This window comes from Manis pentadactyla, chromosome 5 (assembly GCF_030020395.1).
Source record: "Manis pentadactyla isolate mManPen7 chromosome 5, mManPen7.hap1, whole genome shotgun sequence".
In the NCBI taxonomy this organism is placed as follows: Eukaryota; Metazoa; Chordata; class Mammalia; order Pholidota; family Manidae; genus Manis; species Manis pentadactyla.
In genome coordinates this window covers 57,052,972-57,067,903 of record NC_080023.1, presented here as the reverse complement: position 1 = coordinate 57,067,903, position 14,932 = coordinate 57,052,972, and the positions used below count along the sequence as shown (strand labels likewise).

The 14,932-nt window shown below is 33.9% G+C and overlaps 1 protein-coding gene across 5 annotated transcripts in view; it reads left to right on the top strand.

Annotated features, from left to right (window-relative positions):
• The window catches only part of LOC118928668 (UDP-glucuronosyltransferase 2A1), a 47,593-nt gene that overhangs the window by 12,203 nt on the left and 20,458 nt on the right, over positions 1 to 14,932 (top strand). For 2 of the 5 annotated variants that reach the window (XM_036918128.2, XM_057502293.1), the window contains exon 2: positions 1,751 to 2,378. The exons of 2 other annotated variants lie outside the window; for them this stretch is intronic. In XM_036918128.2, coding sequence (XP_036774023.2) covers positions 1,751 to 2,378 — 628 coding nt within the window. Of the gene's footprint in view, positions 1 to 1,750; positions 2,379 to 11,335; positions 12,112 to 14,932 lie in introns of those variants that run through there. One more of the 5 variants, XM_036918129.2, reaches the window with a different exon arrangement.

Genomic DNA, 14,932 nt, shown 5'->3' with positions numbered 1-14,932 from the left:
TTTCTTTATAAAGATATTTCAAATTCTTTTCACAAGGCCTGTTATAATGTCCATCAAGATTAACCATACTCTTGCTGTTTTGTTTCAAAATCTAAGTAATTTTAAAGGTAATGTCACTATATCTAATTGAGCTGACTCTCGAAGAGACACAAATACAATAATTTTAAAGCATCATTTCACTCTTCCTCTTTCCCTCTCTCAGCCTTCCTGATCCTTTTGTTACTCAAGGGCCTAAAATTACACTACTGAAGTGCAACAGAGTGCAAAAAACATACCAGTTAATTTCCATTCTCAGTTGCTGGTTTCTATCCTCTTAATCACTTTATTTGTTCATATTTTCTTTCTTCAAGGCAGCTTAACTTTTGATTTTAACTTTTAAAATAGCATCACTGTATAGTTTTCCTTGTTCCATTTATCATTCACTAAGAATCTCAACTGATAGAAATAATTATATCCATGTCTAACCAGTCATTGTATAGCTAGCCCACTGATTTACTGATAAATCTTTATGTAGATTTATTAAAGTACTAACATACTAAATTCTTGCAATGAACCAAGCAGTTTGCAAACAAACTTTGCAGATGTTATTTCTAACTCACAAAGTAATACAAAAATTAGCATAATTTTCTCTCATTTATGCATGAGAAAACCAAGGCTGAGAGGGTCGAGGTAATTCCCCAGGGCCGCAAAGCTTATTAAAGGGCAGTTTTGAATCTGGGGCTATTGAGCTCTAAAGTCCACCTAATTTAAGCTACTACATAGCTCTGAGTGGAAAACTATGTGGTTTCTTATAGTGTCAGGCCCTATCTCCCTGATTTATGTATGAACATGTCATACTGAAGAAAGTGGAAAACTCCCTATAACAGAAGACAATCATCAATTGCATAATCAGGGAAGATTATCCTCTGTAAAATGTGTAGTAATTTACTCTATAACCCAATTATTCTAAAACATTTTGAAATGTTTGATTCATTTAAATGAAGGTTGTTTTTAATTTTTCTTCCTAAATGTGAGTCATGGATAATAATTGTGGTAATTGTGTATTGCCAAGGTTCTTAAACTGACAGAGGCATATAGAAATCTAACAATGAGTCAAATAATGTTATGTTTGTTGTTCCAGTTGCACTACTTTGTCATATATTTATGGATATGCAAATCAACATTAATTTTTCTATCTATGAAATGGAGTAAATAGTTTCTGCCATATAAGATTGTGGAAAGGACTGAATTAGACAGTGCATGCAATGCCTTATAATAAGAATATCCAACTTGCAGATACTATAAGTTTTGAGAAAGTGGCCTTAGCTGTATGAGCTAGTATTTTTTAATTCAACCAATTTTGGGAAAGACATATTAAATTGAAGATGCATTTTATAGTTATTACCACAGAGTACATAGATACCAGGTTCATAACTCACTGCTTCTTTTTCTTGAAATAAGACCAGATTTGATTTCTGTTGTTGGAATAATTATATCAATGAATAAGAATTTGAATTATATTGTTTTCCTTTTAGTACATAGATCAGTTGACCTATGAATGAGAGTAGCCACCACAGTAAACATCATTTTGTTGGGGAAAAAATCTACCTAAATATACTTTGAAAATTTCTTTTCATCTTAAAAGATCTACAGTAGGATGGCTTCCATAATGGATATCATCAAGCCTAAGAAGTTTGTCCAGCTGCTGGTTTTTAATTTGACTCTGACTGAAATTGTTCTAAGTGGTAATGTGCTCATTTGGCCAACGGACGGTAGCCATTGGTTAAATATTAAGATGATTCTAGAAGAGTTAATTGAAAGAAATCACAATGTGACTGTACTGGCTTCATCAGTAACTCTATTCATCAACTCCAAACCTGATTTTCCTGTGAATTTTGAGGTGATACCTGTTGCCTTCAAGAAGAGCAATATAGATGCCTTAATTGAAGATTTGATAATGCTGTGGATAGAGCATAGACCAACTCCTCTCACACTCTGGACTTTCTACAAAGAACTGGGAAATCTTCTAGATACTTTTTTCCAAATTAATGTACAAATCTGTGATGGAGTATTAAACAACCCCAAGTTACTAGCAAGACTTCAGAAAGGTGGTTTTGATCTTTTGGTAGCAGACCCAGTAACAATGTGTGGGGAACTTGTTGCTCTGAAATTAGGAATTCCATTTCTGTACACCTTGAGGTTCTCTCCAGCCTCGACATTGGAAAGACACTGTGGAAAAATCCCAGCACCTGCATCCTATGTACCTGCAACCCTGTCAGAGCTCACTGACCAGATGACCTTTGGTGAAAGGGTCAAAAATGCCATATCTTATTCTCTGCAAGACTATATATTTCAGTCCTACTGGGGAGAATGGAATTCATACTACAGCAAAACTCTAGGTAAGTCTCTAAAATATTCTGTTATTGACTCCAGATACCTTATTTATTCATATTGGTAATACAGCAAAAGGTTTCCACCCCACAGCATATGCCAAGCTGAAATAAACATATTTACATCTTCATGAAATTCCTTGATCATTCCTTTTGGATAAATTCCTAAAAAATGGAATGGTGGTATTAATATGTATGTAATTGTTTCTATGCAAATGATCTTTTTCTTTGTCTACAGAAACATTTTTAAAGTCTTTTGTGTAGAAAAGAATTTATTGAACACCAATCCACTTTCTTTTATCTGCCACTTTTCACAGTACTAGGAATAAAAGAAGTTAGCAAAACAGAACAAAATCTATACTTCACCCCCATGGATTTTACATTCTATGAAAAGATACAAATAAGAAATTAAATACATAAAATATATAGGATGTTAGACTGTGTATATGCTATGTAATAAAGTAAGATAGATAATCCTGGGAGTACAGTTATACTTTTAATAGAGTGGCTAGGAAGGTCTCAAATGAAAGGGTGGTATTTGAATAAAGACCTGAAGGCAATTAGGGTGAGAGCCATGGGATCCTCAGAGGAAAAGCAGTTCAGGCACAAATAAGAACAAGTGCTAAGATCTGTGGCAAGCCATAGTTGCAGGAATATCCTTTCTATAATCTGAACTTAGTTTCTCACAAGTAGAATTTATATGTTTTTTTCTTTCCTGAATTTTGGAATATTCTTCATCCAATTTTCCATCACTTAAACTTTTAAGTTCTTCGTGGAATTGGTCTAGATGAAAGATAGTGAACATATCACACATACAAAACATATGAAAGATAAACAAAATCCATGTATACTTTTGAATATATGGTCATTAAAATTTGGAAAGTAAAATTCTGTGTTTTTCATTTGTTATAATGCAACTTAACTATATTTTGTTTCTGGATTCCAAATTTCATAGGCTCCAAAAACATATTTTGCTTTAAATTTAGGTGTTTTTAACATGATAATTTGTCAAGACATTTGAAATGTGTTCTGTAATAATTATCACTGCTCATATATGTATCACATACCGACTACTGTAGGTATTGAATGGGATAACAAAGTACATTCCTTGAATAAGGAAATTACATAAAGTAAGATAGTGAAGGGAAAGCACATGAGGTTCTGGATCCAAGTTCCACTTGCTAACTGTGATCTCAGGCAAGTAACTTAATCTCAGAGTCACAGTGTTTCCTCCTCTTTAAAAGAGGGTAACCACAAGTTACCCTATTTCTCAGTGTCTATGAGTCTACTGTTGCAAGCAATGCAATAAACATAGGGGTGCATATATCTTTTCAAATCAGAGATTTGTTTTCTTTGGGTAAATTCCTAGAAATGCACTTATTATGTCATATGGTATTTCTATTTTAAGTTTTGTGAGGAACCTCAATACTGCTTTCATAGTGGCTGCACCAATTTTTATTCCCACCAACAGTACAGGGGTGTTCCCTTCTCCCCAAATCCTCACCAGCACTTTTTATTTCTTGTCTTTTCGATAGTGGCCATTCTAACCGTTGTGAGGTGATATCTCATTGTGGTTTTGATCTGCATTTCCATGATGATTAGTGATGTGAAACATCTTTTCATGTGCCTCTTGGCCATCTGTACTTCTTTGCAAAAATGTTTGTTCAGGTCCTCCACCCATTTTTTAAATCAGGTCATTTGGTTTTACTGGTTTTGAGGCATTTGAGTTCTTCATATATTTTGGATGTTAACCCTTTACCAGATAAATCATTTGTGAATATATTCTCCCACATTGTAGGATGCCTTTTTGTTTTGTTGATGGTGTCCTTTGCTGTGCAGAAGTTTTTAGTTTGAGATAGTCCCACTTGTTCATTTTTTTGTTTCCCTTGGCCAGGGAGATATGTCCAGGAAAAATTGCTCATGCTTATGTTTAAGAGATTTTTGCCTATGTTTCCTTCTAAGAGTTATATTACTTCATGTTTTATATTTCAGCCTTTAATCTATTTTGAGTTTACTTTTGTGTACAGCATCAGTAATTGAGTTTCATTCTCTTGCATGTATCTGTCCGGTTTTCCCAACACCATGCATTTAAGAGACTGTCTTTTCTCTATTGTATCTGCATGGCTCTGTTATCATATATTAATTGACCATATATTCATGGGTTTGTATCTGGGCTCTCTATTATGTTCCATTGATAGATCTATGGGTCTGTTCTTTTGCCAGAACCATAGTGCTTTAATCACTATAACTTTGTAGTATAGCTTGAAGTCAGGGAGTATAATACCCCCAGCTTTATTCTTCTTTCTCAAGATGGCTTGGCTATTCAGGGTCTTTTGTGGTTCCATATGAACTTTAGGATTCTTTGCTCTAGTTCTTTGAAAAATGTCATTGGTATTTTGATAAGGATTGCATTGAATCTGTAAATAGCTTTGGGCAAGATGGCCACTTTGACAACATTAATTCTTCCTATCCATGAGCATGAGATCGATTTCTATTTACTTTTGTCTTCTATATTTCTCTCATCAGTGCCTTACAGTTTTCAGAGTACAGGTCTTTCACATTCTTACTTAGGTTTATTCCTAGGTATTATATTCTTTTTGATGAAATTGAAAATGGGATTATTTTCCTGATGTCTCTTTCTGCTAGTTTGTTGTTCATATATAGGAATGCAACAGATTTCTGTGTATTGATTTTGTCTCCTGGGTGAGTGGGTGGGGAGAGAGAAGGGGATAAGGGTCACAAAAACATTAGTCATAATATGTTAGTCATGGGGATGGGAATGCAGCATGGAGAATGTAGTAAATGGTACTATAACATCTTTCTATGTTGACAGATGCACTAGTTTTGGTGAAGATTTAATAATTTGTGTAACTGTTGAACCACTGTGTTGGGTTTTTGAAACAAATATAGTATTGTGTCTTAACTGTACTTCAATAAAAATAAAATAAATAAAATGGGGTAATTATTTCACTGTACTTTTGAGGATGATCATATTAAACCATATGTAGATATGCTATGAAAATTATAAAGAATTATGCTTATGTTGAATATTATTTACTATGCAAGAACTATGAAAGAACTCTGCAGTGACAAAGCCCTAATTATACTATAGTGGGGGCTCTGTACATAGAAAGTAGTCAATAAATATCTGCAAAAAATAAATGGTTTCTGGGATGTACTAAATCTTCCTCCTCCTGGGAAGCTATGACAAATTATATAATGTGTGAAAAAGCTTTGTAAAACAGAACATTCCCAGCTTCTCATTTTCACAGGATAGTAATCCAGTTTCAGAAATGTATGAAAAAGCTTTGTAAAACAGAACATTTCTGGCTCCTCATTTTCACAGGATAATGATCTAGTTTCAGAAATCCTGTATTTTGAGAAATTAAATAGCTTTATTTAAATCTTCTGTGCTCCTCATATTACTGAACATATTCAAACAATACCTCGAATATTTTATTTCAAATTGAAGTATATTGTCAAGAAGAACTGGTATAATAGAATTTGTCTCTTGTTTATAATTATATTCTCAAAGTATTAAGGACATCTGGTCATTGTAAAGTGATACTGAAATAGGACAGATAGCTTATATTTGATATTATTGTCTAACACCACAAAATACAAATTTAATAACATATCAAATAATAACACATGGAGTGTCCATTTTAATGTTTATTCTTCAAGTCTGTGGGGAAAATAGACTAGAAAAATAGCATGTTTAATTGTGGTAAAGAAAAGCCCCAAATATCTATATTGGAGGAAATAGAAATAACAAAGTAATAGCTAACTGCGGTGGTTAAAATTCCTGTTTTATTCATTAGTAAGGAGATCTTAAATCTTATGGATGAAGCAAAAAAAAAGAAAAATCTACAAGTAAGTTTTTAATGCTTCTAACATCTAACAGGACATATCTAGGAATATGACAATCACTTATATTCATATCAAGGAGTGACTATAATAATGAATCCTGCCCAGGCCAAGTGTTCTGCAAGGATCTTCATACTGTACTGAGCCTAATCTCTCCCCTAACCTCTGAGGGACCTGCTATATAGCACATACATAGTTCTAATGTGGGTAGGACTTGAGACTATCCTTTGCTGCAGCTATAGGAAGGCTGAGGGCTTAAATGTTATGTGAAAACAGCTGAACAGGTAAGTCAAAATGGGTCATCCCATTTTACCTGTCTTTCAGTTTTCTGGCGTGTCTCCATCTTTCCAAGTGCACCACAGACCAAGAGAACAGAAAGCCCAGCACTGATCTTGGCACCATATGGCCAGCATAGTCTTGAGCAGTGTAGTGAGTGCCACACTGGCTGCATTCTGGTCCCTCTTTCCCTCCTGCTAAATTTTAGATGGACTCCCTAGAACTAGTGCTTCCTTTTAACAGCTCATAAAACAAAACAAAACAAAAAAACAAACCTACAAACCTGCTATTATTTGTGTTCTACCCTACTTGCCTCTGGAAGATGAATCTCAACATTTTTTAATATTTGATCTCTGGCTCCCTTTATGGGCCCAGTATTATATTTATTTGTTTGGTTTTCTGTATCCTATCCCATTCTAATCCCCATTGCCAACCTCCCATCCTTTCCCTGAAAACTTGGAGGTCTATTGATCTTCTCTCACATAAGACTTCTAATTCCTTCTCACAGGCAGCTTTCCCATAATCAAGGCTGTAAGGGTTTTAAAATTCTGTGTAACTTCTTTTTTGATGTAAAACATAAATCATAAATTTTACTGCTTATCAAAATTTCACTATGGAAACCCTCCCATGGAAACAGCTCCCATGTGAACAAATTAAACACTATCATACCATCACTTCTCTTCCATCCCCATACAAGTCCCTACTACTCCCATCTAAGGGTAACCACTTTCATGACTTCTAATACCACAGATTAATTTTTCTTGATTTTCAGCTTTATATAAATGAACTACATTATGTACTCTTTTGTATTTTGCTTGTTTTTGTTAAATCATGGATTTTTGTGTTCATTCAAGTTGTTACTTGTAGATATAGTTTGTTCATTCTCATAGCTATATAGATTCTATTGAATTAATACATTTCATTTATCCATCTTGCTATTGATGGATACATAGACTATCTTGGTTTTGGTTATTTATGATAAATACACTTACTATGTACATGTCTTTCCTATACATGTCTTTTAGTGAATATATGTATGCCATATTTTGGGGGAACATAAGAGTAAAATTGCTAGGTCATAGGGTATGCATATATTTAGCTTTAGAACATACTGCTAAAATCTAGTTTCTCAAGTACTTGTGCCAATTAATAATCCCATTGACCATTTACTAGGATTCCAATTGTTCTCCATTCTCACAAAAGCTTGGTATTTTATTTTTTTGCTTTTTGTTTTGTTTTGTTTTTTTATTGTGACTGTGCTTTTCATATATCCTATTATCCCATTATTTTTATCAGGGCATCATTTACATATGGTAAAAAAAATAAAGTACATTAGACAAGAGACAAATTTAAAAAGCAAATATTGTACTCTGCTTTGCAAATGTTTTTTTTAGGTATGGGCCAGCAATTCTTAAAATAATTCATGTGTTTGCCAAGATTGATCAAGTAAGTAAACATGTAGTGGTGGTACTGGGAGACAGATTTCTCACTGGAAAGAACTTGAAAATAATCAGAGAAGTCTAGATATAGAAGTAACTATAGATATGCATTTATGTGAGTATTAGTATGCACAAATATAATTACTAGCTTTGTTCACTAAATCAGACTGATACCCCAGTAACAATGAACACACCTAGCATATTATCTTGATTTTTAAATTCCATTCTCTAATAAGATGAGCCAGTATTCCTTGGAGAAATGGTTGATTTTAAGGTTGGGGCAGTGAAAATACCAGTTGAGCCTGAAACATTTTGTTGTGCCAGATAGTAAAAAGTGCTTAAAAAATGATGGTGCCATAGTGAAAGAACATAGGAACCAATATGTATGTGAAAAGGTGTCCAAATCTGGGACAATTTGAGCAAAGGAATAAATAATGGTGATGACTGACTAGAATCTGTAAGATTAAATATATGAGATACACTGATATAAGCAAATATGCAATTGAATAAATAGGCAATCCCTTAAATTCTAATTAACAAATATATAAGGAATAATGGAATTTGTAATCAACCAGGTTTTCTAATATTAATATCTTACATAACCATAATAAAAGTATCAAAACTAGAAAAAACATCATCAATTATCCCACCAATATCCTATTTTTCTTTCCCATATATGATCCAATATCCCCCCTTTCTTTTACTTGCTCAGAGTCCTTATTACCCTCCAATTTGTGAAGGTTCTCTGAGTCTTTCTTTGTTTTTCATTTGTAAAGAGTATTTGCCAGTTATTTTTAGAAGGTCTTTAATTTGAGTTTTTCAGATACTTTCTCATGATTAAGATGAGTTTATTCATTGATGGTATGAGTACTGCAGAAATAGTAATGTGGCATATAAGGAGGTAGGTATATAATATATAAATAGGTTATTACTAGTGACAATGATTTTGATCACTTAGTTAAGATCACATCTGCCAGGATTTTCCCTGTTTTACTCCAATAAAGATGAATCTGTAGGGAGATACTATGAGACTATGCAAATCATACTGATTATGTGTTTGCATGTACTTTTGCAATCCTTTACATATAAAATTCCATTATCAACTATAGAAGGAATAATGAAAATCGAAAATCAGTACTGGGCAAAGATCATAGCAATAATTTCTACAGGATATCAGAAATCTCTATACTTCATTTGCAACTTGTTAATATCTATGATGATTATTTAAAAAACTAAAAGTAACTGGAAGATTTGGTTAAAAGAATTTAAATGTAGGACTTAGTTGTGCAGTCTGATTGATGAAAGTGGCAAGCTTTAAAGAGTACAAAAACAGATTTGAGAAGAGGAGTCACAAAGTAGGCACAACCAATTAGATTCTGACAACTGAGTCTATTCTCCATGTCCCTTAACCATTCTGTCATTATTTCCTATTCCATGTTTTTTTATTCAGAACATAATTCTGAATAACATCTTCAGACTTCTCTTCTGGGTTACCATTTCTACAGCTGTGTCTAATCTACTATTTAAGTTATCCATTGAATTTTAAATTTCATTCATTCCGTTTTTAATTTCTAGAAATTCTCTTTAGTTCTTCAGTATTTTTTCACAATTATTCTTTTATCTCTTGTTCCCTGCTCATGTTTTCAGGCTTCACTTTCATACCCTTAAACATATTGCAAAAAATAATTTTATATTTCATTTCAAGTGATTATAATATTTCAAATCATTCTGTTAGTATTTCTGGCCTCTGTTGCTGTTGCTGGTTGTCAGTTACGATGTCTTTGTTTCCTAGTAAACAAAGCCTAATTATGGAGGGTTGACTGGAGAATTGACCCTTAACTTTATCTTTGCATCTTTTCAACAAATTTGCTCTAGATCTTCTCTTCAACAAAACTAAAAACTTCTTAATGGATCTGAAATTTCACTATGTCTCTTTTAAATTATTGAACTGAATATAACCCTTGATAGAACTATTTCACACCTCTTAGAAGACAGATACATTAATATTCTTTTACTTTCAAATAGTCTTTTACTTACATGATACTTTTTAACCTGCTACATAACACTTTTACAGACTTACCTTCATCACTCCCTTCCTCCACCAAGCAACCACCTTCATGGACATTGCCCCTACTCAATTCATCTGTACCATCTAAAATCCATTTCCTTTGTACTTGTAGAATAAATATTGGTTTAACTGACTTAATTTCTGCAGTAATCAGTGAAGTCATTTTGAATTAGAACTAATCTTACTTGTTTCTTCATGTCCTGTGCAGAGTAGAGAGTCTGGCATGTAATAAGTGCTAAATATTGCGTGCTGAAGGTATGAAATATTAAAGGATTTGCAGAGGAATTGGAATAGGAATTAGATTGAAATATAGACTGATGATTGGTCACAAAATCTGTATTTCTAAATTGTACCCCTCCCATGAGATTTGAGTGTTCCCAGATAAAAGCAGTATCTCCGCAGACATGTCTAATCATTAACTCAAGACATTGCAGGTCAAAAAAATCTTCCCATAGCTACTCCTCCTCCAGTGTTTCCTGATTTTGCTAGAGTTATTATCATACTCTGGTTTCTCAAACTATAAACTGAGCACTTCCTTTGTTTTTTAACTATTGGTCACCTTTCACTTATCACTAGGGCCCCTTACACATCCTTTTTTCTCTACATCTCAGATCCTACTAGATGTCAGAATAGTTTTATTAAAGGACACTCATGATCATTTCCTGAACCTGATTTGAAAATCTGAGTACACGTCTTTTGGTGGAAATTAAAACTGAGCCTCAAGTATAGGATTCAAGGCTCTTCAAAGTGTTCTGCCTTAACGTTTTTCCTTTTCTGCTTTTTCTCAACTTCAGAACCTTCTTTCTGCCACCTTTGCTCTGGACTCAGCTGGAATGCTCCTTTCAGTCTGAAGCTTTATCTGATTTTTTTTCATACATCCTCTGGGGCCCTGAAACAGTGTATTTTTGTATAATATTTAGTATATCCTTCCTGTTATTATGTGCTCTATATGTCATTTCTACATAGCAACCAGCCTTATGACAAAACCTCCATTTTTATGTTTCCCCAAGTTATCAATCATGTTCCCTAAGATATATCATATTACTTATTAGACTTATTAAATGGGTTCCTCTATCATATTTAAACCACTGTCAATTTGAAAGTATCAATTTTCCTATTTTAACACATTTAAAACAAACTCCTAGAATGCTGTAACTATTTCCTCCAAAACACTTAAATATTTCATATCTCCTCTTGAACCAATATGTAGTACTATGCCCAGTCAACAACACTGACAAAGTTCTGTGCTAGTGTCATTTCCTAATTCAAGAAATTAATTTTTAACTTGATCAATCTAAACTGCCACTTCACTTCTGTGCCCACTGTACATCTGACCTCTGCAGAGCCGTGTGTGAAGGAACTGCTGTCATGGGGCCTGACAGATGGGTTTCAGCCATTCTGCTGCTTCAGCTCTGCTATGCTGGCTGCGGGTTCTGTGGGAAGGTCTTGGTGTGGCCCTGTGACATGAGCCATTGGCTCAATCTAAAGATGATTCTGGAGGAACTAGTGGAAAGGGGCCATGAGGTGACTGTGTTGGTTCCTGAACACAGTTTCATCATTGACTACAGCAAGCCTTCCACACTGAACTTCGAGGTGATCCCCGCGCCTTACAGCAGACAGGTGGCTGCAAACACATTCAATAGCTTTATAGATCTAGCTGTGAATGTCCTGCCATCACTGCCACACTGGCAGTCAGCAGTGAAACTGCAAGAAGTCCTTCTACAGGCAACTGAAAGTGTAAAACCTCTGTGTGAGAATGTAGTCTACAACCAGTCAGTGGTGAAGAAGCTACAGGAAGCCAAGTACAGTGTCATGGTTATAGATGCTGCACTGCCCTGTGGAGAGCTGGTGGCCGAGGTGCTAGAAGTCCCTTTTGTGTACACGTTAAGGCTCTCCGTGGGTGGCACTATAGAGAAGTACTGTGGGAAACTTCCAGCTCCATCTTCCTATGTGCCTGTTTCTATGGCAGCACTAACGGACAGAATGGCCTTTCTGGAAAGGGTAAAAAATTTATTGCTTTCCTTTTTCTTTGACTTCTGGATCCATCCTCATGATATACAGATTTGGAATGAATTTTACAGTGAAGTATTAGGTAAGAGACTCTGCTTTTGATTCTGAAGTGATTATCAAAAGAAACTTAGGAGGTTTAAGAAAAGTCTAGGAAAATATTTTTAAAATTTTCACTTCCCCATAAAACTGTACAAGTGATAACAATGAAATGTTACTAATAACTAATTGGGGAGGGGAGAAAAAATATCTTGCCATATTAGTTTCTTTGCTGTAATCCAAACATTTTGTGAGATAGCTTGATGTCATTAAGTTTCTATCAAAACAAAATATAAAACACACTAATAAATGTCAATCCAACAGAGGATGTATATTTTGTCAGATGTAGGATATCACAAGTAAGTTTAGCACTGAATTTTCATATTTCATAGTGGAGGAGGTTTGACTTCTTATTGACAAAAAGAGGGTAGTGCTTGTTTTAAGAGTAAAATAATTCCTTGCCTGATTCCAGTAATGAACTGAAACTTGAGCTATATTAACAATAGGATTCAATTTGGCATGTAATTTTACTTTGTCTGAATTTTGCTCCGCAAATTTAATAATCATGGATTATTATACTCAAAATGTATACCATTTTCCTGTTAGACCAGAGTACCTGCCATTCTTATCTCTCTCATAAACTTGGGATGAAACTTAAGTAAATCCTATGAGAACTGTTTCATCATAGCTGGTTATACTAAAAAGTTTCTTAGGATGCTTTATACTTTGTGGGAGAGTATTATATAGAAACCTGAAAAATTAAATAGAAAACTCTAAAAATGTTTATAGCTGGAGGTGTTGACAGATAGTGTATTTTTACTCCCTCACCTTTCCTAATAAATTTTCTTTGCAATTTTTGCATATATAGCTCTCAACTGATTCCATCCACAGGTTGGTTTCCACTCAAACAACTTTTGAGATCATTAAGAAACATGAACTAACAAAAGATCATATCGAGCATTAGAACTTTGACTAGTTAACTCTGTTTATGTTAGTTTCTAGGGCTGCCATAACTAAATGCCACAGATCAGATGGCAGAAACAACAGAAATTTATTTCTCAGAAATTTAGTTCCGGAAGCTAGAAGTCCAAGACCAAGGTGCTGTCAGGGCTGGTTTCTCTTGAGTCCTGTCTCCCTGGCTTGTAGATGGCTACTTTCTTGCTCTGTCTTCTCATAGTCTTTACTGTGTATGTGCATACCAAGTATCTTTGTCTTCTTATAAGGATACCAGTCATTATTGTATTAGGGCCCACACTTACAACCTCATTTAACTTTAGCTACTTCTTTCAAGACCTGTCTCCAAATACAGACTTCAACATATGAATGTTAGAGGAACACAATTCTGTCCAAAACATGAATTTTCCAATAGATATATTGTTTCACAGAACTAATGTTTAAAGAAACTCACTTTAAAAATCTTTAGCTTTATGAATGATTTGAATTTATGCTGCATCAATTTTGTAGCACATAACAATCAGTGAGCACTACCTGGGTACAGAGTGCTAGTCTCTATTGATTTAGAGTAAATAACACCAGGATCTTGACCTCCATTCTACCCTCACAAATAAGTGCATGATATAGAACAAAAAATATATTCTCATAATTAGGGATGCTTTGCTAGTTTCAGTCAATAACTTTCTAGGATATTCATCATATGATGCATCAGTAGAGAAAAGACACAGGACTCTGTGTATAAATACTGCGGATAAATGTGGACGCTTAGGACCTATGGCAAATTTTTAACTCTTATCAATCTTTAACAGCTTTATATTTTGCCATAAATATTTGCATTGATTCCATCCTGTCATGTTCTTTATTAGGCAATTCCAAATACAGTATGGGTATAATTTCATTCTTAATGTCATAATAAAATAGCTAATGTAAATGGCTAAAAAATTCAAATTGAACAAAAATATATACAAGGAATGTTAATGGCTTCATATTTTTCCTATGTAAACACTAAATTTTTCTTGCCTTTATATTAAGATATTGTCTGTGCATTACAAAAGATAAATGTATATACCTATCTCTTTTTGTTTTTTAACAGGAGCAATTACTTAATATTCATTTTTCCTTATATTTTCACCTAATGTAGATTTGACATGCTTATACACACAATTTAAAAATCTATGTTATTCTTTATATTGACTTAATAACATTCACTTGAATTGATATAAGAAACCATTGAACTAGTCTAGTGCTGAGAGCTACTTGGGTTGTTCCAATTCTGGTATCACAAAAAATATTGCCCTAAACTGACTGAACTTATGTCTCTGCCACAGTGCCCGCCCAGACTGTTGAACTATTTAACCTCTGTCCTCAGACTTTTTCTAGGGTGCTAGCAATTCCACTCATTTTCTTTGGGGCTGTTTATCTTATTGACTTGTAACTCTTCTGGCACTTTAGGGAACTTGCTTTTTATTTCTATGATGTGTATTACAAGTATATTTTTAAGTCCACCAATTGACTTAGGAATTTCAAGCTAATTTATATATATGTACATGAAACAATTTTAATTTATTGAAAAATATTATGCAGGTGCTTTCAGGTTTTAGAAAATATCATGCCAACAAAAGAGTTTATAAAATATAAATGAACAATTGAAGGAAATAATTTTAAAAAGAACTTCTGTATGCTCTATAAACAAGTTAAAAAATGGTATGCATGGTAACTATGATTAATAATATTTTTTGCATATTTGAAAGGTCCAAATGATGAGGTCTTAAAAGATCTCATCATAAGAAAAATATTTCAGTAACTATGTATGGTGACAGATGTTAACTAGACATCTTTGAGGTGGGGAGGGAAAAAGGTATCATTTTGAAATATGTCAAGCACTGTTCTTAACAAAGCCTACCCTCAGGGAA